We start from the raw sequence: 27,336 nt of genomic DNA, 5'->3' as shown, positions 1-27,336 counted from the left end.
CCCTCTCCTTTCCTGTCTTAAATAAATAAAAATATATTTAAAAAAGAAAAAGAAAAGCATGTCCAAGAATCTTTTCCTGAAAAAATAAGAAATGAATTTTGATAAATCATATATTTTAACTCCTTTGGCTTTTAATTTTTAAACACACAGGGTGTTTAGTTTAAGAAATTCTCAACATTAAGAATGATGTGAGCAAGTTGTACATAGTAATTATGAATGAAGAATAATTTACCAGGTTACATTTTTATATTCTGCTCAGATACGTGTTATAGTAAAGACTGAAAGTAAAAACAAAACAATAAAAATTCATTAACTGTGTTTTGTGTTTACAGTGTGGTCTTAAGCCCATTTAAATAATTCCAATAAGTGAGGCCTTCTGCTTCCATCTGAGAGATTTTTCTAAGCCTCAATTCTTCTGATGAAATGAAAACACACTGTTACTTCCATTTACTAAGATTTTATAAATAAAGCAGAATATCTAACTTTAGAATTACTTCAGTAACCAAAGTGCAAGAAATGAGAACTAGAGTCCATTTGCTAATTGTCTTTTCCCTGTGATGCAGGGACAGGCCAATGTGTGCACAGGGCAGGTGCAAACGGACATCAGGAAGCCTCATCTGAAGCTGTTACTGAGGCTGCTGGCTGCAGATGTTTGGAGGAAAGCCAAATACAGAAGAAATCAAGTTTAACCTAAGACAGGTATTAGGCATACCAGAAAAATATAAACAAAAGAAATCATAGATATTGAAGAAATTTAGGAATGCCATTACAGGGAAAATATAAACTTGATGTTGCTCACTGACTCCCAACATTGCTTTTATCGTGAAATAGACAGCTTTCACATAAGCACATGCATGTGTCTTGCTTTACAGATACAGAAATTGAAATAAAATGAAGTTTTGGCTCAGCTAAATTAATATTTTTATATTTTCATTCTATTTTTTTTTCCCAAGAAGATTTACTATATAAGTTAGTTTCTGGATCAAACAAGCAAAAATGATACATTGGTAACATTCTAAAGTCATTTATCATCTTTATCAATATAGTCATAGGAACGTGGGAGAGAGCTGACTAGTAAGTGGAAGAACTTAAAAACAAACAAACAATTATATGTAATATAAAGTCTCCTCTCCTGCTACCATTAAATGGTGGAAAGTGAGTTCCCTGCCAATCACGGGAAGTTCTGATGTAGAGACTGGATGACCACTTGCACTGGTGTATGAGAAACTGGTGTACTCTTGAGGTAGCTTCACAACTGGTGTGTAGATACATGTGTGAATACATATGCATTAGATACACATATATGCATATTTGTGTAAACATATGCCTCTATATACGATTGGTGTGATTTTGGGTAAGGAATGGGAGAATGAGGCATCATTGGAGAGCTGGACTAGATGCCCCTAAATGCCTCTATTGGGAATCCAATTCATGAAGTATTTGGAGATTTTCAAGCAAACTTTGTCTATTATTTCATAGTTCACAATAAAATTATATTCCAGGTTTTGTTTAGTTTGAGACTGAGCAAACTACTGTGGATTATTTTCAACTACTATGTTTGCAATCTGTGTTAAGCAATCTGGGTTCTAAAAAGTGGCTGACTCCCTGAAGTCCCAGTGAGCCCCAAGAATGGAGCACAGGTCTCTCCTCGCACGGTGGGTATTTCAAACCCAGTGCTAATTCCTGCTGTCTGGGAAGCTGGTTCCAGTGTGGCTAATAATACCCTCAGTGGTTAGCATATTTTTCAGCTTCTCCTGTTTTCTTATAAATATATTAATAAAGAGAACAAGTTCTTTTTAAAAATTTCATTATTTTTCCTAGTTTTCCAGAGCTACTATAGCTTCAAAAAAGCAACACAGAACATGGGATTTTAAAATGTTTTGAAAAACAAAGTCCCATCAAGTTTTCTGAACAATAAGAATATTTTTTTTAAACTGCCTTTTTTAAAAAAAAACTTAATTATAATTCTTCTGAATCAAAAGGAGGATATCTGAAGCCCCTGTTCAGAGAAGTACCACATCTGGAGTTCCACATGGATGGTATTGTGTAATACTTCAGGCAGTGTTTGTGCAGCAGTTAGCAACAGGGCTTTAGTGACTAGGGTCCAATTGCAGAGGAAATACATAAAAGGACAAAGGGAGTGAAAGAGAGACATAACATAAACCCATCCACTGAACCTAATCAGAGTGACTTACTGTGTCCACTCTAATGTAACATGAGCCTATCTTAAAATGGTTTTGAATGACAGGCTTCAGTCTGAGCAGGCCAGGATTACTCAAAAGCAGAGCTCAGGATGGCTTGCAAAACATACTATCTACCATTTTATTTTGACAGGAAAAAAAAAAACCACACAAAATATCTATGCACATATGAAAGAAGCAGATGGATTGACTAGTTCTAGCAGCAGGATGATTGATTTACGTACCGAGGAAGGGGATGGTAGAGGTCATAAGGCATGATCTGCTTGTATCCGCCACTGTTAGGAACAATAATGCCAACCCTCTGAGTAGAAGGTACACACAATAAAATAAACACTAAATAATTACATTATACACATTTTTAAGACAAATGCAAAACAACATTAATAAATTGTCTTGAAAACAACACAAAAACAGTTCAATATCTTTATGCTACCATATGGTTTTGAATGGGGCAAGTTCTTTGAAAGGGTACTGTTGACTATAATTAGTTCTCTGAGCCAAGCAGGAAATACCATGGGGAAGGGTGGTGGCAAGAAAACTTGGCACCTCATCATTAACTATGACACAATAAGCTTGTAAATGTTGTCTAATCCCCCAAATTATACATCCTATGAGGTCATTATTATCATCATTATTAATGTTACTTCCAGATGCTCACCAAACAATTTCAGTAACTGTATCACTTATGAGGAAAGAGAAAGCAGTATAGAACAGTATGTACCTGGGAGTTGACAATGCTGTATAATGTGCTACATAACCCAGCAAATAGGTTTCTTCTCTTGGCAGATCTAAGGATTTTAGTAATGTCTAGAAAGTAGCCACTTGGTTACTTTATAAAGGGGAGGAGAAGTAGTGAGTAAAGTAGGCAACTAGCAACAAAAGCAAGATCCCTACCAAACCAGGCAGGACAGTTAAAATGAGATAATAAGTACGAAAGATTTTGTGTGTGTGTGTGATATAGTATTAATTGCTATTATAGTGGTGGTTGCGATTGTGACGAGTGTTGTTAGTATAGCTAGGGCCCTAGGAGCCTTGTGCGGCTTACAGATAGAGACTAAAGAAGCCTTGAGAAATGACACAATAGTCTGCATGGCTAATAGGTTTATAAGGAATGATATGATAGGCTGTGTGGAAGGCCCCAGAGGCCTTCAGGACTCCAAGAAACGACACTAATCTACCTCACTGAATTCAACTCAAGTCTCCAATTAGCAAGACTTTTTTATTCCTGAGTCCCCTAGCTTGTGGAAGATATATGACTCATGGATCTTAGATGAAAGAGCAAGTATAACAGACCCTCCATCAAGAGTGAGAGACAGAGTTACCTTGGGGAAGAGCTTGATTGGATATGAGCAGCAGGTGCTTATTTTGCAAGTGACAAATGACAGAGAATCCCTTTTTTTTAATCCTGAAGGAACTCATGTATTCTATATGTATTCCTGGATGGATGAGTATATATTTATATATCTGTATTCAATGTAAATATTTATATCTACATTCAATATACATGTTTATATTTATATTAAATAAATAAATTGAGGGTTTAGTTTAAAGACATGGAAAATATTCAAATGGAATGATGTAGTGTTTTTGTTTTTTTAAATATATGGCTTGCAAAGCTTCTGGGTAGAAAAAGTGAACTGGTTATACTGTGGATCAGGAATATTAAAAAAATTACTAAATGGCAATCATGAGGAAATGAATATTATAAGGAACAAAGAGGAAGTAATAAAGAGGTAATTGCTAAAGAAATTACTGAAAAGTAAGGGAATGTATGAGATAATTTAAATTTGAAAGAAAATGAGAAACAAAGCTATGAAGATAGATTTCTATTCCCAGGAGAGACAACAATTGGGGTACTAATTTACTCATTTATCTTACATTACTACATTTCTATTTTTATTTGCATGAATGAAGTTTTTTTAAAAACTCATTTGTATAAATCAATTTTCATGGTGTATGGATATGTAGTACCCTTAAGTAACAGTGTTCATGAAACTGAATGTTGCCTTTTGAGGGAGCACAAAATCTCACAGATGTAACACAAGAATGGAATGAATGTCAAAATCAAGCTCTTCTCCCTGTTTTTCCAAGTTAGAGAAACTTCCTATTGTTTTCTGCCTTCTAATATACAAGGAATTGGATATGAAATGCTAATCCTGCCTGCTGTTGGAAGAGTGTGATATCTTTACAATAAATCTTATGTCCAATAATTTAGACATTTTCTTTCTAAAAGAACTGTATTTTAATGAAATGCACCCTTCCAAAGTTCTTCTAATAACTTGGAACATAATCTAATAGTAGGTAATTAGGAAATAAATTAAATTGACTTTGCAGTAATATTTTAGCTAACCCTAGTATGCCCACATCAACTTCTAATTGCAGAAATGCATATCGCTGCCTTCTCTCCTGAAAAAATTTATAGGTGTAATTTGTCTTCTTCAGTATTAGAATGAGCTGCTGCAGCTCTTTGCCAACTGATTTATCAGCTGATGATATTTAAAACGGAGGCAGTAATGTTGCAGGAGACAGGCTAGAAATGAAAAAGAGGGAATAAAAGGGGGGAATGTACAGAATTTGAGAGGTTAGGCTTTGCTTTCAACTGATTTAGAAATTACGTTTTTGTTTAAACAAGGAGCTTTAAACCTGGATTCAGCAAAACTATAGCTATATTTGTCTTTCTATGGCATGGGTCATAGTGAAGACTCATAAAATGACTCTATGGCACCTGTGAAAACAGAAGGATATCAAAACAATGGTGCTCTGTCCAGTCCTGTTCATGCATATGCCTGTGCAGGGGCTCTGCTCTCTCTTGGGGTTCATGCCATGGCCTTGGCCTTTCAGCACACTGTCACTGAGGGGCAGGCTCTGTTGCCGAAACTTAACTTTCTATTGCTCACCTTTGAGACACTGGACTTTTATCTTAGACAAAGTGTATATATTGAAGAAGGATGAAAAAGGATCTCAGTTAGGGATGTTAAAGACTTCCCATGTTTAGGCCTTGATTTATAGTATGTGTATACACATGTATGTACTCTTACATGTGTATGAATGTGTTGGGTGTGGTGATGGAGAAAAAAATGATTTAAAAAAGAATCACGAAGAGAAGACATAAGAAACAGTTGGTTTGTGGGTAAATCTGTTCATTTTCCGTTGCATTAACTCTTCTGACCCCTTAAGTACCTCTTCTCCTGGGGAGTAAGCTGACTCCCTCCTAAAACCCCAACTTCAGGGATTGTGGTGGGAAGAAGAGAAGATGATGAGGAAGGGTAAGTGGCCATTCTAGACTCATGTGAAGAAAGCCATCACACCAGATCCTGTCAGAGTACACAAAGCATACTCTTGCAGAACTGTCCAACAATAGGAGGGTGCTTCAGAGTCTGATAGGCTCACGTCATGAAATATTAAGCAGTCTATGAACCTGGAGCCTTTGGAACCATGTTTAAAGACACGGAAAATGTTCAAATGTAATGTCAATTAAAAAATAATGCAATGTAAAATAGTATGTACAATGGGATCCATAATACTAAAAAAATTCATGAGTTCATATATCATCTATACAATCATTTTCATAAAGTGTATGGGTTTGTGAGTAGTGAGTACATATGTGTGTGCATATATGTCACACACATATATAATAAAAATACCAAAAAGTTATTTGTTTCTGGTGCTTAAGTTATTGGTGTTCCTTTCTTTCTTGTTTTTTATTTTCTTAACGTTTCTCTGTTTTCCAACTTTAAAAAAAAATGTACAGTCAGAGGAATTAGAACATTTAAGTAAAAACAAAACAAGTCAGAGACCCTTGGAAAATGTAATATAAATATAAATGAGTTCATCACCTCAAATCACAGGTATTGTTTAAAGATTATTGAGGTTTTGTCCTAATATCATCGAAGTGACTTTAGACACTTTCCTGGACTTGAAAAATCTAGCCATATGCAGGTTCACACTCCTCAGCTGGAATTTACATAGAGTGATAAGTCTCTCCAAGAAAAAAATCTCACTATAACTAACTCTGCCTGACATGTGGGTTCTTTTTATAAGGAGTCCCTTTCCTGGTTTCCATTGTCCCTTTCGGTGACTCTCTCAGGACCCCTGGCCTCTCCTCCGGGCTGCAGGGCCTCTGTCCTTACTTCCTGGCAGCTTGATGCTCTCTAGGTCACACTCAAAGCATCCGGCCAACTCATCATCTCCCCCTGCAAACTGCTGCTTCTCCTGCGGTCACTTGCACTGTTCAGAGCACTGCCAGCCAGATACTGTGGGACATCCCTGCCTTTTATCTGCCCTGACTCCCTTCTAGCTGCCCCGTGTCTGGGCCCTTCTGCAGCTGTGTCCTAACAGGTCTCTCTACCTGCAGGCACTGCTGCCTCCAATCTAGTTCACTTTCTGCTGTTATAGCAACCGATACCTCGCTTCCCATCGCCAAAGTCTTCCGTGGCTCCATAATGCCCAAGGAAATGTCTTAGTCAAGTGCTACCTCTTTGAAAGCCTGTCCTTATTTTCCCTTTCAACAGCTAGCCAGAAACGCTCTCTTCCCTTTCCAAATACCCATAGCACCACCTCCTCTCATCACTCTGAACTATATATTATACTAAAGCTCACGCATGCATACGTGTTCTTTAAAACATCAAGGGACAGAATCCATCCTGATTCTTTACCATATCTCATAACACATTGCTCTGCACAGAGGCAATGAGGAAATATTCGTTCCATAAAATCATGCAATTAGTGTGCAAGTGCAAAGCCAGCAGTACTACTACCAACCCGAACTGAAGCAAACCAACACAAACACACGGTTCAAGAAACCCCCCAACTGCCATTCAATGTGCACCTCCTAGCCCCCCTCCTGGCCTTTTGCTATCTCTGCCATCTGTGTGAGGGGAGTGGGTTGGGCAGTGTAGGGAGATTGCTCTGGCAGGTAGAGGTGACTGGGTGATCTGAGGCTGAGAAAGGCAGATTAATGGCAGCTGTGCTTCTAGCCTGCTCAGCTTCACTCTGCATCTCTTCCACTGGACATCTCCCAGAAATAGCCACGATGGCTTTTAAAAAATTGTCTCTTCCCTTTCTGTCTCATGAGTTTTTCAGATACCATGCTGTTTTGTAGGTGTACAACTCAATGCCGCCAGGGCAGTCTTGGGGCTGAGACTCAAGTTGATTCTTCTTTGCCTTTGCCGTGGTACCAAGGACAGAACTTGGCACAGGTTATATATGCAATAAAAAAGTGAATGAAACTGGGTGGTGGAAAGAGTTCAGGTACAGAGAGAGTAGTTCATCTTCTCTTGACAGCTCCGAAGCAATAGGAACCAGACTCTTCCGAAGCAACAGTCAGAAAGGGGAAGAGATCGGTAAGAAAAAGCTGGAAGAGACACAAGCATTTCCTTTTCCATGAGGGGCAGAGCACAGAGGATCATGGCATAATGAGTACAGGCCCCCCCAAGGACCTGGGAGATGGAAGGTCAGTTCTCCTCTCTGCCACTCCCTTGCTGTGTGACTTATAGTGCATTGGGACTTTCTCTTTGGTCTACTGCGAAATGCAAGTATCGGCTGGAATCAGGAGTTTTAAGATGAAGTAAGAATGGGTGCCTGGAACCCAACCTCCTGGAGCTCTATCTTACATGACACTTTCCTAGGGGCTGCTAAGGGAGGGACTTGGAGCTCTAACATTTGGTGACTTGATGAAACAGTAAGTTTCCCTGTTACTTAAAGAGCCAAGTTGGGATCCAGTAAATGAGAAAATATTCTGTAAATAAGTCACACTTTTTTTTTTTTCTTCAAACCATAGTACCTACTGGGCAACATTCATTATCTTTTGGAACCAGACCAAAATGATCCGGTGTCATTGTCTAGAATTTGAAAACATTTTTAAGGCACATTTTTTTTTTTTTTTTTTTTTTTTTTGCTATGAAACTAACTACTGGAGAGTTTTTGATAATCTGACACAAAATATTAAAATGTCCTCACACCTGTGTTTCTGAAGTCAAACATCCCTGATACTAATGAATGCAATTTCTGAACTGCTTTCCAATAACTGGGATGAAGGTGTCCTTGGGCTTCCGTCATTGCTTGGTTGGAGTAGACAACTGTATTTATACTTATATGAAAGGGGCTTGCTTAACCTGGGTGTGTGGTCAATTCAAAGACTCAGGGCCCCAGCTTTTCATTGATATGGTTCTGTGCTGGCCATGGAGGGGTCTAAATCAGATCTCACAGGCTGCTGAAGCCATCATGAAAAACAAGGGTACATGTTGCAGTGATGGCACAAATGCTGCACTAGGGATAAAGTACCCTGAAGTGCATGTAGCATCAGACATATTCTTGAATTGGAGGCTCTAGGATTAATGGCCCAGATCCCTTTTGTCCACCGGAACCTGGGGCAGGTCACTTCACCTCTTTGGGCTTCAGTATCTTCACCTATACTTATGCAGGATGGTCTCTGTCCTGCTAACTTCCTAGGGAATATAAAACTAAACTGAGATAATGGATGCAAAAGCCCTTTAGAAGCTTCAGATAGAAGCAACATTGGAAAAGCCATTTTACAGGCTTGACTCTAATGGAAGACTAATAGCTGGCTTTTGTTGAGTGCTTGGCATCTTGCTAAAGCTTTACACGCATTATCTCATTTAATTCTCATAGCTACTCTCTGACTCATTTTATAAAAGCGAGGCACAGGCTTAGAGAAGTCAAGTAGAGAAGTTACTTAAAAGAAGAAGAAGAAAAAAAGAAGTTACTTAGCTAGTAAAATCAAACTGATAGATTAAGGTTAAAAATGAGGATGATGAGCTGAAATCGGTTTGGCTCAGTGGATAATCAGCCTGTGGACTGAAAGGTCCCAGTTTCGATTCCGGTCAGGGGCATGTACCTTGGTTGTGGGCACATCCCCAGTAGGGGGTGTGCAGGAGGCAGCTGATTGATGTTTCTCTCTCATCAATGTTTCTAATTCTCTATCTCTCTCCCTTCCTCTCTGTAAAAAAATCAATAAACTATATTTAAAAAATGAGGATGATGATAAATACCTTTCTATTAACTTACAAGTTCATTAAAAGAATTGCAGTTAATTAAATGTAAAAATTTAAATGTGAATTAGCAAGTGATTATTATTACTAGTGATGAGAGGCTTAGTATAAGAACTGAATTGCCTCAATAACTGAGTTATATATCGGTTACTGTAGGAAATGTCTATAAAAGTGGGAAAGATATGACCATGCACTCTACAAAGCACCAGAACTCTGCTTTGTTTACCACATTATAAATAACGCATGAAGGTGGAAATGAGGTTTTGTGGTGATCTTTCTAATTGTTGGCTCACTAGCTGCTCAAAGCAGTATATTGAGGCTGATCAAAAGGAGGAAGTTATTACTTTTCTAAATCATTTACCTATTATAATTATAATAAAACAAAAAGGCTGCTGTGATTAGGAAAACATTGTATTACACTTTAATTGAAAACATTTTCTAGTTCTTATATTGCATTCTCATTTTTTTTTTTGGAGATGTACCTGGCATAGATCCCGTGTGAATTAAATGACAGTGTCTCCAAGCGACTTGGAGCAGGGAGAGTGGTGTGGGAGGGGGAAGAGGGATATTAGACAACTGCATGCTGGGATCAGGAGATGCTAATGATCTTAATTTCTTATGGTCATTATATTTTAAAAATCTGACAAATGTGATTTACTTTCTTGAAGATATTTCCTAGGGATTTGTATCTTTTATTGTAAAGATAAGAAATAAAGAATTACCTTTTCAGATACATGGATAATTCTAGAGTTTTATCTTTTTCTTTCATGGAGGAGAAAACTGATTACTAGAATTTAAGAGTTTCTTTAATGCAATTTTAACATTATCACAGTCATGATCTTAGTGGTAATAGTTGCAGTCACTAACATGTATTGAGTACTTATGTCAGACCCTCTGCTAAGCTCTTTAAATGTATTCTGCCATTTATTCCTCATGACAACTATATGAGGTAAGTACTGTTATTATCCTCACTTCACAGGATTAAAAAAAAAAATGGAGGCTTCCTGTGAAGAAGTAATTTGCCAAAGGCAACTCAACCAGTAAGTGGTTGAGCCAGGATCCAGGCCAGGCTGCTGTGCTCCAAAGCTCCCTGCTGCCCCACCAGGCTGCATGGCTATTGGATTCATCACCAAGGTAGTGTGACCAGGTTTTTATGTGCCCACTACACATCCTGCCTCTCCGCTGTAGATTATTTCTTTACAGTTGTGTTGGATTCAATTCTGAGATCTTGTTCACAAGTTGGTGCCTGGCCAGGATGATTTACACAACTTTCTGTCAAATTAAATGGAGCTGGACAATCATAGTCTGCTGGAACTCCCAAATGACTGCTACTTGGGCCATATAAATTTGGACATTTGTTTAGGACCTTTGTTCTGAGTTCCTTGAGGGCAGGGGAACCTGGAGGCAGTTCCTGCTACAAACACATTTGTGTGTTAACGACTGTGATCATGACAGTGTGACTAACAAGAGCTCTTTTCATTAGGCCAAGCCTTGCCAAGGTAAGCTTCTTCAAACCAAGTCTGAAAAGCTGGTTCTGTGATCTTCTCGTGAATAATGTCTTGTACAATTACTCCCAGGAAGCCTTAACAGTCTTACTAATCTCATAGAAGGAGACATGTAAGGCCAAATGTAGCCTATTTTCACTCCAGAAATACAAGGTGTTCATTAGCTAACCCAAAACGATGCCTCCTTTGTCATTGGTGAAGCACAGGCATACATTTTGAGACTTTTTGGTCACATGATAGCCTTTACCCTTCACTCAAGAGGCAAAGATGACACAAATCAATGCACAAACCAGCAGGCACTGCATAGAAAAAAAATCTCAAAGAGTAAGACAGAATTATGGCTGTAGCATGGCAAGCGCAAGAGAATTTTACATTTGATTAGATTTCAAGTGTCTCAGCTACATGAGAAAGGGTTTCTCCTGCAGTGTTAAATGAATGAAGCAGAAAGCAAGTTAAGCATGCAGTAGATCCCTGACATCCAGGAGGGGCTTGCCACTGGATTTCTGGGAGTGCCCACATTGGCACTGCCACCAGAATATATACTGTCCTGTGTATATGGAGCATATGATGGGATTAGTGATGTCATAGCTCCAAGTCACCTGTGAAAAACATTCTTAATTTTAGCCGAAAGCCAATACATCTTTCCTCCCATTATAACTATTAAGTTTTTGTTTTCCTCTTGAGGGCACTTTTGGCTAGGACACAAAGCATTTTATCACTTCATAAAAATGACGGCATAAATGACACCAGCAAAGAGCAACAAAGCTCTCTCGGGATGGAATTGCTGGCCTCCAGGTAGACGCACTTATAGTGTAAGGGATGCTAATTCCCGTCTCAGCCAAATGTCAAGTCACTACAAGTCATGGACATTCAAGCTTCCTTGAGAATAGTAGACACCAAGAACATTAAGTCACTGATATCCAAGTGTCTATTGTATATAGTATGATTTCATCTGTGTTATGAGCTATAGGCAAGATAAAATAATAAAGCAAAAACATTAACAAAGTTATCTGAGAGTACTAGAGATTATTAGTGAGTTTCATTTTTTCATCATAGCTTTTTAACTCATTAACATTTCTAAGTTAATATTAAGAATCGGAAGAAGAGCCCTAAAAACATAAAAGCTATTTTGAAAAGAACAGGCTAGATGCCAATGATCTTTTTAAACCCCAAGAACCACTAAATCAGTGGTTCTCAACCTTCCTAATATTGTGACCTTTTAATACAGTTCATCATGTTGTGGTGACCCCCAACCATAAAATTATTTTTGTTGCTACTTCATAACTGTAATTTTGCTACTGTTATGAACTGTACTGTAAATATCTGTGTTTTCCGATGGTCTTAGGCTCTACAGTAGCGATTTTCAATCTATGGGTTGCTATCAGGGTTGCCTAAGGCCATTGGAAAACACAGATATTTACATTACGTTTCATAACAGTAGCAAAATTACAGTTATGAAGTAGTAACGAAAATAATTTTATGGTTGGGGGTCACCACAACATGAGGAACTGTATTAGAGGGTCGCGGCATTAAGGAGGTTGAGATCCACTGCTCAGCCATGCAAGCCAGCAGATACTGTTGGTGAGTGAAATGAGCAAGTAATGTTGTTCATTAATTCAAATATATAACAATTACTTATTTTAAAGCAAATTAATGACAACAGTGATGCTCTTTGGAGAACAAATCCTAAATTGGATATCATGTATTATGATTAATGGTTGTCATATCCTATTTGTTTTGGTTGTAGACATATAGAAATGAAAAATTCTCCTCATCACAGAGAAGTAGTCGCTAATGGTAACAGCTTTCATAGCTCACCTTGCAATCTTAGGAAATTTAATTTTCCAATTAAGCTGGCATAATTGAATAAATGAATGAGAGTGCAAAAAGTATTTACTTTGGTGGTACAATATTTTTACAACTGTTACCACATTTTTATAACTTAGCTTAGTTCAAATAAGCTGAAATTAATTTGACATGTTTAAATACATTTTAAGTTATTATTTAGATAGTTAAAAATATAGAAAATGAAATTTAACAAAGCAACTATGAGAAGCAACAGGTCTGTAGGCACAGTTTGAAAACTACTCATTTAATATAACAAATAATCATCTCACTCCCATTTTGTGGGGGAGAGAACTGAGGTCCAGAGGGTAAAGTAATAAGCTTAGGGTTACAAACTTATTTAGTGATCTTTTTGCTGTCCACTATCTTTCCAATCTTAATAAGGAATAAATGTGGCTATCTGAATGGAATTTGTTCTCAAATAATATACAATAGGTCAACTCTAGTCTAAGGCACATAAAGTAAACAAATATCTCATTGGCTAGATAAAATAAAAACTTGTGACTTTAAGATTGTCTATTATTTTCCCTTTTGTGGGTTGCTAGTTTTGCACACAAAGGCATCGGTTTAATATTATTGTGCCACTCCTGATTTTACTATTGGACAGTTAAGTCTGTAGTTAGGAAACAGTTCCTTTAGGATGGGTTCCACTGTCTGATGGGAGGGTAAAGCTCTTCTACAGTCTGTTTATTCTTACTCAGACCATCACTTCTTATTTTCTCTTTGAATTCAGAAAGATTGCTTTGATCCTAGGCATGCAAATGAGTTCAGTAAGTTTCCCAGCAATCCGAAGTATCTTAACCTTGGAGCAGCGTATCTACAGTTCCTAAAGCAGATTCCTCTTAAACCTCTCCTACTGCTCAGTATTAATTTTACAGCTTTGTTTAATTACTTCTGGAATAAAAAAAGAAGCTTCCTGGTATGTGCCTCTAACTTACTTTTTCTTCCTCCTTTTCTTTTTTAAATAGCCACCTGTCCCAACATGTGCTGTATTAGGTGTTTTAAAATAACATACGATGCAGAAAAAGCACACATTTCATGGGCAAATGCCTTTTGATATAGAATGACCTTTTGCTTTTGGATAATAAGACATAGGCCATGAATATGATTCCAACAGAGGAGGTAGGTAAAAATTAGAAGCCAGAAAAAAAAATTGCATAAATTTATTCTGATTGTAAACATTTTCTTAAGACGGTTAACGTAATACTTTTATTTTACAACTGTCTTCCACAGCCATCTTTTTTCAAGTTTTTCCCAGTGGGGAAAAGCTTTATGTAGTCATGGGAGTGAATCCTTCATTTCTCCTAGAAATACATACATATATATATATATATATATATATATATATATATATATATATATTTTATGGAAATATGTTTAAGATTTTCAAAGTTTCTCTATGGCTGAGCCAACTTGACTGAATTAGGTTAACTATGCTTTTCAATGGAATGGAATTTCTGGTATAGATATGGATAAAGATGTTTAATAATAGAATAATTTTAAAATGGGGTTGAATTACATTAGGTATAATTATCTTGGCTAATAATACTTCATACCTTAATATTTCCAAAATAAAGACGTCCAAGCAAAATTCTGACACCTCATTCAAATTTATGCCATATATAATTTTTAATATAGAATTTTCTGCTGTAATATGAAGCTACCCTAAGCTTCACCTGAATGATATAATTATAAAATACTATTATTTCTGTTTCTTACATAAAAACCTGTCATTCTGAGTTTACTTTTATAAGCTAGGTATATGAAATAGGCAATTCCAAATCACATGTAGCATTTAGAATTCATGAATATGAGGCAGAAAGAGTCCAAGTAAACTTTAAAAAGTTAACAGCAAAACCTAAAATTGTATTGCCTCCAATTCAAAGATAGGATGACTTTCATCCACATTGCTCATATGATATTTTAAGTATTCAAAGTTTGGTTTTATGCACATATATTTGGTAAACTATGCTTTTAATAAGTAACAACGAGGTGGTTCTCAGAAATTGAAGAAGCTTGCAAAAGACTTCTTTGTCTTTCGGTTTTCATGATTAATTTTGTAGAAGAGTTTCCTTATGTCCTTCCTCATATATTGGGAGTAAGTTCATAAGTAGATTGAATATAAAGTGTTGCAACTATAAATACTACACCTATAGCTTGCACTTCTATGACTACTCCTCATTTGAGATGTTTCATTTGTCAGTCTCATTTCTGATCCTGCAAGTAATTGAGGGCCAATTATGGTTTCCAAAAAGCAAACAATGATATGTGACAGCATCAAATGTCTCTTTAAAGCTACTAATTAAAAAAGACCTTTGAAAATATTTGACTATTGGAAATAAGTCCTGCTTCCTCTTTAATAAGGGCTGAGTTTATTCAAATATAGGATTAAGACTGTTGTAAGACTGGTTTTGAGTCCAGTCAATCAGGATGGAAAATGGGTCAGCTGGGACCCTGAATGGTTATGCTATCATCATGTCACTGATTAGGTAACAGAGTTGAAACAGAAAGAATACTTAGAACATTGTGCCATCATATTTGTTAGGGCTATTAACCTGGACCTTGTTAAGGAGAGAAACAAGTAACAATGATGAACCAAAGATCAGAAGAGAAAATAAGTGACTGTGAGTGCTTCACGTGTAGCTCTATGAATGGAAAATCTGTAGACCCTGGGATATCATAGTAGCAAGAACAAGGGGCCTGGGCACTAATAACACCAGGTTAAGAATGGATACTGGACAGCAACTCTTACTTATTTTTAAGTAATACATCTTAATCTAGGAAACTTATTTGAAACTTTATGTTTACAATAGATGAACTGGTCAATACACTGACCTGGCTGGACAAGGATCCAAGTTGCACTCCTGAAGTTTGGGCTTGGGCTTGATGTTCTCTGGGTAATAGTGACAGTACTGATCGGCAACCACGCGGTTGCTCCGAAGATCGTAACACTCAGCCGATGTCAGCTGGTATCCTGCAGTATCAAACCATATGGGTGAGTTTAAAGGCACAGGTCAGTATAACATATTTATTCAGGCTTTTTAGCCATCCTCGTGTTAAGGAAATTCTTCCCCGATGTGCCAGTCATTTCCAGGACCAAAGACAGATAAATGGAAGGCTCATTAACTTTTTTAATAGTTAAATCATACTATAGGTCCTAAACTACAGGAGGGCATAAGATTTGAGTTTATAAGATTCTGTCATAAGAACTATTGTTATTTATTTGTTACAGTTTATAAGATTCTGTCATAAGAACTATTGTTATTTATTTGTTTCACATAATCTAAAATTCTAACACAGATTCTGTATCCCAAAGAGATCATCAATCTGGCTGGGTTAAATGGAGTAAATGGATGATTAAAACCTTAACAGTGGCTATTGTGAATTCCAAGGTTTCCTGCAGATAAAAACAAGAAGCCTCCTACTGTATAATTTTTGCTTCACCTCAAATCCATTGTCATTTCTCTTTAAGTTTCTAGCCAATATTTCTTAGGTTCTATGTACAAATTTCCACTCTTAGAGAATCCTCTTGAAAAAAAAAAAAAGTGGTGCAGAGTATTACTTACTAGAAATTCTACTGACAATGTGTTTTACCTTTTTTAACTTGCCTCTTTCTTGACCTATGAATTTTTGGTACAGTTCTGATGAGGACTTACTAGTAGATTCTTGGGGTTAGAAATAAAATGTACATAGAGAATTTTTAAAAATTAGATTTTTTTTTGCATCATTCTAACCCTAACTAACTCCAAAATATATTCTCTCTGGCAGTGGTTGAATATTGTTGTTGCTAAATACATGTTAGAAAAGCAGATTTAGAGTACTTAAAAGTCTTGCAAAATTTTTTAGGAAATCAGACAGAGGTTTATAAATCAGAATTCCTGGCTTGAGGCTGTTTTCTCAGACCACCCACAAAAATTAATTGTTCATTTAAGACCTAAAAAAAGATCTTTTAACAATTTTACTGTAAAGATGAAAAGCACTTTGAGTTAATGGGTAAAAGCACATGTTCCATTTAATCTTTTGTTTTATAAGAAAAATCAAAGAGCAAAATTTTTATTCAAGTAAATATATCTTAGTAGTCAATTATGTTATACTCAAAAGTTGATAAGTTTATGACAAGATAATCATTTTATAATTTTTCAAAAAATAATTTCTACTCAAGTACAGACTTTATCACATAGTAAGGTGTGGGTACAAGCAAAAACAACTTATAAATCTGAGGTTATGATTTTTAAAAATTATAATTTGTCAGCATAAAATGTTGCTGTGAAACTTTCTAGAGTATATGAAATGGAAGTTTAGATAAAAAATTAAATGAATGACCAAAATGGCCAGATAATTGTATTTTCTAAAGTTTCAGAAGGTTTTTGGAATAGCAATTCTTTACCCTTAGCACAATGATTCACCAGTTGAATCTGGAGCCAGAAACATAAAAGGCAATTTAGAGATCATTTCTTAAGTAATTTTAAAACTGTGGTCCATGAAGGCTGGTTTCTATATTCCTCACAACTTTGCTCTGAGCAGTATGTATTCCTTTTACTTCCAAGTAAGATTTCTTTTTTTGTAAAAGGCTTTGATAGCTCAAAACATTTGAAAACCACTGATGGTTCTACTTCTTCACTTAGATGTAAAGAAAATAGGCCAAAGGGCTGGAAAAGACATGAGTCTAACATTAATTGACTCATATAGGGAGCCACTGTCAAGGTTACTCCAAAAGCAGTTGTATGTGAAACACAAAGTGGGCATATTATTGAATTGCTACTTCTCTAAAAACCCAGTTTAATTTAAAAAGAATTCCCCCCCCCCCCCCTGTGATTTCTTTACTTAAAACCACTCTCTATGTTAGTCATTAACAGGTAAATCAAAATGCCATATTCCCCATGAAACATCAACAAAATTGGCAGTTATTTTTTAAACCAAGTAATTTTCTATTCAGGGCGTATAGAGCAACTGCAAAGATTATTTTATTAAAATGCTTAAGATGTTGAGAGAATAGTTCTTTAATAATCAAGTTAAAAGTACTTTTATGTATTTTTTGGTTAATTGCTTTTAAACTAAAATCTAACTTTACTCTACGGAACCTCACATTCAGCGATTTGTTCACATTATGTAGACGTAGATAACAGAAACAAAGATAAATTATGTATGTTAACTGTTTTACAAAAATTAATGGATAGTCATTTGTCTTCATTTTGAGGTACCATCCTTCTTTTCTCTTGTCAAAATAATCTAGTAATACCTCTGTGGATTAGTTACTTAAAGCCAACCAATTAACAGGCTTCATGAAGCTAGGGCCAGAATGTATTTGATGTCCTCATTTTTAAAGGAGTATATATATATATATATATATATATATATATATATATATATATATATTCAATTTTACATCCATTACATTACCAAAGCTTATAAAGTGATAATCCACAAATGGCTGGCCCAGTCAGAAATGGAACTAAGATATTCTGGAAAGAATTTTGGTAATACATGCCAATGGCCACAAAAATTCTGAAACACACTCTGGAGAATTTATTTCAAGGAAATAATTTCAAAGGAGAAAAAAATACTTGGGTATCAAGTTATCCATCACATTATAATAGAGAATTTTAAATGGATTAAATGTTCTTCTAAAGGGATATGGCTAAATCAACTATAAAATATTTCAAAGAAATTATTATGTAACCCGTATAATTATGAAGAGCAGAAAAACCTTTTCCAGTGGCACAAAATGCTCCACACTACAGATGTGATGGGGCAAAGACAGACATTCATTTGTTGACTTTTCAAAAGAGATGTGTTTTTATGAATAAACTAGAGGCCCAGTGCATGAATTTGTGCATGGGGGGGTCCCTCCACCTGCAATTGGGGCCAATCAGGGCCAATTGGGGCCAGTAGCCAGGGAGGGACTGCAGGAGGGACAATAGGAGAGCTCCAGGGCGTGTCTGGCCCCATCTCACCTAGTAGCAAGGTAAACTACCAGTTGGAGCATCTGACCCCTGGTGGTCAGTGCATGTCGTAGCAACCGATTGGTCAACCACTCAGTTGGGCACTTAGCATATTAGGCTTTTATGTATATAGATAAGGCAGTGACATTCTTTTTACTGCACAGATTATGGGGTAGAGCTAAAAAAAATAACTGAGCCGCTGAAATCTGTTTGGCTCAGTGAATAGAGTGCCAGCCTGTGGACTGAAAGGTTCTGGGTTTGATTCCAATCAAGGGCATGTACCTTGGTTGTGGGCACATCCCTAGTAGGGGGTGTGCAAGAGGCAGCTGATCGATGATTCTCTCTCATCGATGTTTCTAACTCTCTATCCCTCTCTCTCTTCCTCTCTGTAAAAAAATCAATAAAATATATTAAAATAAATAAATAAATAAATAAATAAATAAATAAATAAATAAAATAAAAAATAATTGAGCCAAAGTCTGCAGTCCAGTGATTACCTCTCCCCTCCTCCCCAATAGACTACTACCTTTAATTAAATTAATCTCTTTTTGGACACATCATGCTATCAAATAGGCCACATGAATACTCTTCACTTGATTCCTGCATAAATAAGTTCACTCCAACCAGATGAATAGTTTTTCCTCAACTGAAAAGAATCGCCTTCAGACCACACTGATGCCAAGTTCTGACACTTCCTGCCCTGGCCTTCCATGGATTCAAGGAAAGGAGTGAAGAGCGTTTCCTCTAATGGGACTCCATAGTCAGAAACGAGAGCATCTGCCTTGTGGGAGGGCTTCAGGATTTGGCCCCATTTAGAAGAAAGGATCTGACCCCACAGCACTACATTTCTTCTTTGCTGAAGTGATTCTACTCTTCCAATAGCCAAGTCTTCCCTCTTAGACGCCAGGGGATTCTAGGCTAGATGAACAACACTGTTACCTCCTCCACAGGTTGCTGAGCAAGGAAAGAAATCCGTCTCCCTCCATCGGTGGATGATGGGCTGGTAGAAGGTGAACTGGACTGTGCTGTTAGCAGGCCCCGAATTGTGGATCTGTGGGAGACAACAGCAATGTAGAGGTGCTAGTGTGACAGGCAGGTGCTTTCTGGGTCCCTTGCCACTCTGAACAAGGAAGTGTGGGAGTGCTGATGGCCTTAGGCTGTGTAAAGGGCTGCATTGGGAGAGAAGTGGCAACAGCCACTTACCATCGCCCGTCTTACCATTTAACCAACGAATGCTTCTTGCATATACCCACTGTCAATCATCACTTTCCCAGTTCCCTTGTAAGTGCCATAGGATCTTATCCAAAGCTACTTAGTCCCTCACTCTCTTTTATTTCCATCCTCTCAGGTATAATGGGTAAAATTATGTGAATTTTAAAATGTAAGATCACAAAAAGACAATTTGTTCTAAGAAAATTTTAAATGTCATTTGCTGCAAAAAAAGAAAGACAGAAAGATACTTCTTTGGTTAAGAAAAATAAGAGTCAAAGTACTAAGTAGCTCTTCCCACTCAGAGACATACATGGAGTTTCCTGACAATTTGGTGATTTATATATTCTAATGTGCAAAGTTACCAATTGGAAGTTTGCTAAAATGCAAATTCCTGGGCTCAAGCCCAGAGATCCAGGCAATTCGAATGTAGCATAGTCCAAGAACAAAACTTTGAAAAACACCAACTTACAGAATTGAAAGCAAATACATCAAATAAAATATGTGCTTATGGAAATGACAACTCCCCCACCCCACCCCACCCCTTTTTTAAAAAAAAGAAAGAATATGAGGCAATCATTCCTTAATGGTTCTTAAAAGTATAAGGTTGAGAGAACATACTCACACTGAAAGAGAAGAAAAAGGTACCAAACAGGAATGGTGCCTTGATTTGGTGAAGACAGAATGACATATGATACAACACTTAGAGGGCAAGGCTTGGACTGGTTTTTATAGTAAAAGAAGTTCTATGGACAACTGAGAGGATCACCTCTTACTCCAACTCCATTACAGGAATGATGAGTGTCATCAGGTGAATCTTGTGGCCAAAGTCTTTGTCAATGTTTTCAAGGCTTACTACCTTGTAATTCAGATATGTGGATAGATTCGGCCTTCAGATTTTTAAAAAAGAGCCTTATTCTTCTGCTACTGAATTTAACTGGATTAAACATCTAGGGTAACAAGAACACTGAAGAAACAGGGAATAGGTCCTGACCCCCAGATGGGTGTTTGGAGTTTGGATGAGAATTTGGGAATGTTCCTCAGAAAATCTGGAAGAGCTGGAAAGGAGAAAGAAGAAAAAGAGAAAAACTATCATTTATCTCATGTCATGCTGGGATTCTGACCCATGGTGCATCCAGGTCTTTCCTGATTAGAATAAACAGTGATATGATTCCCTACTTTAAAGCAAAAACAGCTGAAGCAATACAATGTCTTTCAAAAATGGGGAGCATGGCCTACAGATGAATATTTTTCAGTCCAGTGTGTCAAATACAGGATATTTAATTGCTTGCTTAGGGATGCAGTATTAATCACATTCTTTGGAAAGTTTTATTTTTATTTTTTAAGCTCACAAAAGCCTATGGTTCTCTGGGGATGTGCGGTTATCATGCTGGAAAGCTATTAGAAGAAGGCTCTGATTTGAACAAAAACTCCATGAAAAATAAAAAGGCCAGAAAATCTGTTTAGATCCTGAGAAATGAATTGTTTTGCAGGGGTCCCTTTTGGGATGCTAGAGATTAATCTGAGTACCGAGTAAGTAGGGGGTGGGTTGGGGAATCAAGATTAGTGGAATATAACATCAAAATACCTGGACACTTTGATGTCATGGTGTCAAGGCAATCTGGTGTCAAGTGAGAGGGTTACTAAACATCATGTTGAAGGGGGAAAAAGCAGCTTAGAAAGAATACTGTCCTTAATGAATTCAATGAAAGCACAAAATGTAATGACAAAAAATGCCGAGACTGTATGTCCACATTTGAGAAGAGATTGATAACTGGATTGAACACCTAGGATGCCAGAGGAGAACAGGAACGGGAAGAAATGGGGAAGAGGTTCCATCCCTAGATGGGTATTTTGTTTATTTATATTGATAACATTCCTGCTTCTCTCTGCTCTGTCATTGAATTGGTACAATTCCCAAGGCAATCAGTACTACAGTCCTACCTGGTGCAGGACACTGTTTTATTTATGTGTCCTGTACCAGGTAGGTCTTAAAACTCCTCCTGCATTATCTTCCACGTTAGCATCACAATGAGAGAAAGGAAGCACAGAGAGATTAAGTATTTTTGTCAAGGCCACCCAGCTAGGAAAAAAAACCAAGCTGGGATTTGAATTCAGGTGTGCCTGGTCCTAAAGCTGCCATTCTTCTCATGGAATCAAGCAATCTTTGTTAGTGCTGTGAAGATACAGGTATTCATCTTTAGCAGTATTCTTATACCTCTCTTTTCAGTATCTTCTTACTTTTTCATTTTAAAGCAGGAAAAAATGTTTCAAATAAAAAGAAGGGGCTAACCTGATGTCCTAATTGTTTGATGGCCTAACTGTTGCTTACAGAGATGAACCACTGTGTTCCTTTTTGGTTTTATTATTTCTAGGCTATTTGGATCACTGTTATCATCTGCCCTAAAGCGTCATAAACCCTAAATCCTTAAAACTCAGGTCTTAGTATGAACGCTTCAGTGAGACACATTAGAATTTCGTTTAAAGGAGCTAAATACATCTGGCATGTGTAATTTTGACCTCCTTAAGTTAATAAGCAAAAAGAATGTTCTGAACCATGCTTTTCTTCCGATAATTACAATGATTCGGTGTTTCTAATTCAATTTAATGACTTCTCACACTGAAAGTAAAGGAGACAAAACTGGACACTTGCCATAGCGACTGATTGCACTGTCATAATAGAGCTGCAGGGAAGTACAAATGGCATGTGGGTAGCAGTTGAGTTTTAAGTGCCTGTAAAATCAAAAGAATTAGGAGCAATTTCAAATAAATAAAAGACATCAGATACACAAAGTCTTTCCCAGATGAAGCACTGAGAAATGCCACACCACTTGCTTCTCATTTGGGAGGAGGGTTAGCTGTGAGCCTTGGAATGTGCCTCAACTAGACTCCTTTCTTTCTATGATGTTGTAGGAAAACTTTTCCTCCGGACAGATGAGTAGGGGGGCTGGCATTCAGGAGTCCCCCCACACACCTTGGCTGCAGTTGAATTGTTGTTCTGGCCTGAGGAGAGGAGGACAAAAGGGAGCCGTGGGCAGGCCTGTTCCCATGAGCCTCTGAGCTGGAACCCACAATGGCATTCAACTTGGCCACACTAGTCTCAGGGCAGCCAGGGGTATCATGACAAGGCTGTGCTTGAAAGTGGTAGAAACACATCACTATGTCAGCTAAGAAGGGAATAAAATGAAAAATAGGTAACTCTATCTTTTAAATGTTTCAGTCTATTATGTTCAATTTTGGACTGTTCTGTTGGTTAATGGTGATAGTGAATCCTCAGGGAACTGTAAAAATACTTTAAAATGCTTTTCTGGGCTTTCTAAATATGCAACAAGATCTTCCTTATATCACTTAAATGCTTACAAGCACTTGATATCGATGCAATTGTTATTTCATTGCCTTTCTCCTCCATATGCTATAAATGCCATGCAGTCAGGCACCATTTATCTTGCTCAGCACTCTTTCTTCAGCATCATCTACAACGCTTGGCACATATTAAGCAACCAACCAATTGCTGAACAAATGAATGCATGAGTGAACAAATAAATGAATTACATAATGATCATGATTGTTTTAGATTCTCTCTGTGGTAAATTCTTAGAATAATTATCATTATATGTGTATATCGACCAGTTTTATTGAAGATGTTATTGATCATTTCTTGTTAACAAAATGTATGTTGATAAAATGTTGCTAAAGTTCACGAGAAGAAGCAGTATTGTTATAGCACAACCCTTACCCAACAGCACTCCCCACTGTCCTTTGATAATACAGTAATATGGCAGAGTGCAAAGGACTTGCAAAAAGGCTAATTATTATTAGCATTTGGAGTGAAATATAAATTCAATCGTTCCATTGTTGGAAATACCTGACAACTTCAACAACTGGAAATACTAAGATTAGGAATTACTCAGTAAAAATAATGATAAAAAATTATTAGCTTCCAACTTTACCTTTCCACTTCTTATAGAGTTCTCTAATCCTCCTACATTTCCAGTCCTCAATATTGGACCAAGGTTGCATGAGAGATGTCGGTTATGGATTGGCGGCCCACAGTCCTTGAGTAAGGCAGCAGAACAGAGATGCCTCTCTGGGAATAATGGGTATAATGTTGGCTACAAAGGCTTCCTTAATCACATTAGCCGGTAGCAAGTAACTACAGCTTTTATTCTGTCCATTTTAGTTTAGTACTTCATTATATGCATCACTATTTCAACATTTCCTATCCAGTGTGTTATCTCTCAAATGACATTATAACCTGGGAAAGGGCTGATAATACATCTGGGTGTGGAATTATGTACAGGGTTATGCTCAAGGATGTCCAGAAAGAAATATGAAGGCATTATCTCTGTCTAATACTCCAAATGGAAACCATGGTATTTCTAGTTCCTAGACTACTCAAACAAGCTTCTTGGGCTGCAATTAGAATGAAGTCAATCTTCTTAACCCAAATTCTCCAACTATAAAAATGTAATGCATTTAGTAAATTATCCTCTGTAGAAAGTAACTGGTCTTTAGTTATCAATGCATGAACTGTGAGTCAGTGTTCTTAGCTCTAAGTGCACTTATTGTTTACTATTCTGCTGTGTATTTCTGCCCTTTTGGTGGCTTGGGCACTCTCATCAGTCTCTTTTTTATCTAATATGGATTTATTCTTAAATTTTAAAAATGAGCACACATTGACATGAATAAATATAACTAAGTTTCTTGTACAAGTAGAACTAAGTTGTAAATTCTAATCCTATATAATAAAAGGCTAATATGCAAATTGTCCCCTCCACCAGGAGCTCGACCAGCAGGTAGGCCAGCTGGCCAACCTCCCGTGCCCTCTCCCCTGGCCAGCCTGCCTGATCAGGGCTGATCAGGATAGGCTGGCTGGATACCCCGCTGCCCCTCTCCACTACCCCCCTCCCCCCAAACAAATTTGTGCATTGGGCCTCTAGTAAAGGATAAACCATAAGTGAAAAAGACCATCTAGTATCTGGGAAAGTCATTATCTTCTGTTGAGTCTGCAGCTTGAGAAAGGATGCAAATGGCATGGTAGGAGGAAGGGGATATTAAACCAGGCAGCCATCTAGCCAATAGTCAATTGTCCCTGACAATTACTGTCACAGCCAGTCTGCTCTCACATCCATGTGTCTTAATAGCTACACCTGCCAAGTTGTTCCTGAGTATACCAGTTATTTGTAAATTGACCATCTTCAGAAAGGCAGCTTTCTGAGTATACAGACTATTGGGGCAAGTTGTATCGGAAGTTAAAGCATTTTAAAAAGATGGAAAGGCAGTAATTTGGATCTATCTGCTATTATACACACTATCTGATTCAATTCCTCACAAAGACTATGGAGAGTATTTTATTACCATTTTTCAAATGAGTAAATAGGCTTGAGAAGGTCAAATAACAGAATGAGGCTGTGTATCCAATGAGTAGGAGACTATACCAAACTTTAGAAAGCATATCTTTTGTACCACTCTACACGAGCATTGCCAAAATGTTGTACAGCCAATGCATAAGGTTTAAATTTTTGGAAGATATGCTTCCCTAAGAAGCAAGGTGATAATTCAGTCTGGTTTTAACCTTTAAAAGAGACTTCAAAATATAACTTTGGAACCAATGGCAATCCATGATGATTCTCACTGTGAGAAAATTTCCCTTCCATGCAAAAAAATATTTTTTTTTCTTCTTTTTAATAAACAAAATTTTTGTTTTGGCAATAAGTTTCCATAAAGGTGTTGACAACCATTTCCATTTTGATTCCTATGTATCTCATTCAAAAAGGAAGTCATTGCTTAAATATATAATGCAAAAGAGACTGCACTTTGAATGATACTGAGGATGAATGACAAATTATGTGTATAATTTTTAAGCACCTAAATAATGAAAAATGATAAAAATAAAATGGCAACCTTTTGTTGTCAGCTATTCCTAGAGGAAAATTAGGGAAGAAAAGTTTCTTCATTATGAGTCACTGGAAAAAAAACTAATTTTCTTCTTTTCTCTATATCTTCTTAAATTATATGACTCATTTTCAAGTTTAAATAAGCTGATTTTAAAAATTACATAATCTATTTTAGAATAACTTGACATTTATTTGATCCTGATATTTTCTAATAAAACCTAAATTTTCTCTCAGTTGCAACCGAAACTCAATTGCAAATAGGATATATAATGGAAAAATCACTGAAATGATAGCTTAGTTCTATAGTTGGCAAAGTGAGGCTCGAGAGCCATATTTGGTTCTTTGGCCCCTTGAGTGTGGCTCTTCCACAAAACACCACAGCCTGGGCAAGTCTATTTTGAAGAGTGGCATTAGAAGAAGTTTAAGTTTAAAACATTTAGCTCTCAAAAGAAATTTCAATCTTTGTATTTTAGATATCTTTTTGGCTCTGTTGACTAATGAGTTTGCCAACCACTGGCTTAGTTTGTTTCTAAATGAACACATTTATAGATTGTAGGCATCTAGGAAAATATCAAGACTTCTTTAAAGTCCATTTTCCCCCTTAAATATGTGTATTTACATGTAGAAGAAAAAAAATAGTCTTAGAAACAACAGAGAATACTGAAAAGGGTTCTGGGCCAGAAGAAAAGAGGTTATTTTTTATTGTGGTTTGTCATCAGGGTGAGCTTAGTTACATCCTTCAACTTCCCTAAAGCTCAGTTTCCTTGTAGGTAACATGAAGATGTCAGCATCTGTCCCACTTCAGCTACTGCCACGTGGCTAAAGTCTTTTATTCACCCAACTCTTGGTAGGGTTTGTTGTGTTTTCTTATGGAGATATGAAGACATATAATTAATTCCCTGGCCCTCAAGGAATACAAAGTAGGAAGATGTAATGTAAACAGGAATGTTGGGTTGTATCACAGAATGCTTCTGGTTGGAGAAAATACTGAAGAACAGTTATAAGTTAGTGAAGTGAATGGAAAAAGAAAAGATAATAGCATTTAGACAGAGGGAACAGCATTAAGCAAAGGTAATCAGTTATGGGATTGCAAGATTTGGGGACCTGTGAGCCTTTCAGCTGGTTGAAAAAGAAGAGCAAAACTCAAAGGTGAAATTGGAAGGGTAGATGAACCCAGATTATTGAGAGTTACACATGCTATGGGTCTGAATTTAACCCCAAAGCAATGGGGATGGTGGTGAGGAACAATGGAGCATTATGAAGAGAGGGGTTCTGGTTTTAGAAAACTCATTCTGAAGGCAACATGGGTAATGAATCAGAGGATTGGAAACTAATTCAGAGGCAATGATATTACTTCAAGTGAGAAATTCAAAGGACTAAAGGAGGAGAAGAAAGAATAGTTGTAAAGAATGATATAGAGGTAGAGCTAACAAAGTGTAATGTCTAATGAGAGGTCTAGGAGATGGGGAAATTCATATGAATTAAAGTTTTCCAAGTGGGTTGGGAAAACATTGTATTATTTCTTTTGATAAGAAATCAAGAAGCTTAAGCAGGATTTGTGATAGACGGGTCCAGTTTTGGACACATTGAGCTCACTGTCTCTGTTGGACATCCAAGTGGTGATGTGCAGAAGGCAGCTGGACATATGAAATGCGTTCAACAATGTCGTGAACTATTCAAATGTGACTATTACTTGAATCATAGTCTATATTTTCAGTATGTGTATT

General features: G+C 37.0%; 1 protein-coding gene across 3 annotated transcripts in view; it reads right to left on the bottom strand.

The window, feature by feature from the left end:
• ADAMTSL1 (ADAMTS like 1) overlaps nucleotides 1–27,336 on the bottom strand; it is an 849,328-nt gene that overhangs the window by 210,411 nt on the left and 611,581 nt on the right. For 2 of the 3 annotated variants that reach the window (XM_036434136.2, XM_036434139.2), the window contains 3 exons: nucleotides 19,443–19,554; nucleotides 15,397–15,535; nucleotides 2,426–2,476 (listed from right to left, as the gene is read on the bottom strand). In XM_036434136.2, the coding sequence (XP_036290029.1) occupies nucleotides 2,426–2,476; nucleotides 15,397–15,535; nucleotides 19,443–19,554 (302 nt within the window). The remainder of the gene's footprint in view (nucleotides 1–2,425; nucleotides 2,477–15,396; nucleotides 15,536–19,442; nucleotides 19,555–27,336) is intronic. The other variant, XM_036434138.2, reaches the window with a different exon arrangement.

The sequence above is a fragment of the Pipistrellus kuhlii genome, unplaced genomic scaffold (assembly GCF_014108245.1).
Source record: "Pipistrellus kuhlii isolate mPipKuh1 unplaced genomic scaffold, mPipKuh1.p scaffold_m20_p_12, whole genome shotgun sequence".
Classification (NCBI taxonomy): Eukaryota; Metazoa; Chordata; class Mammalia; order Chiroptera; family Vespertilionidae; genus Pipistrellus; species Pipistrellus kuhlii.
Note: the sequence above shows the minus strand (reverse complement) of the source record. Positions and strands in the feature narration are given on the sequence as shown.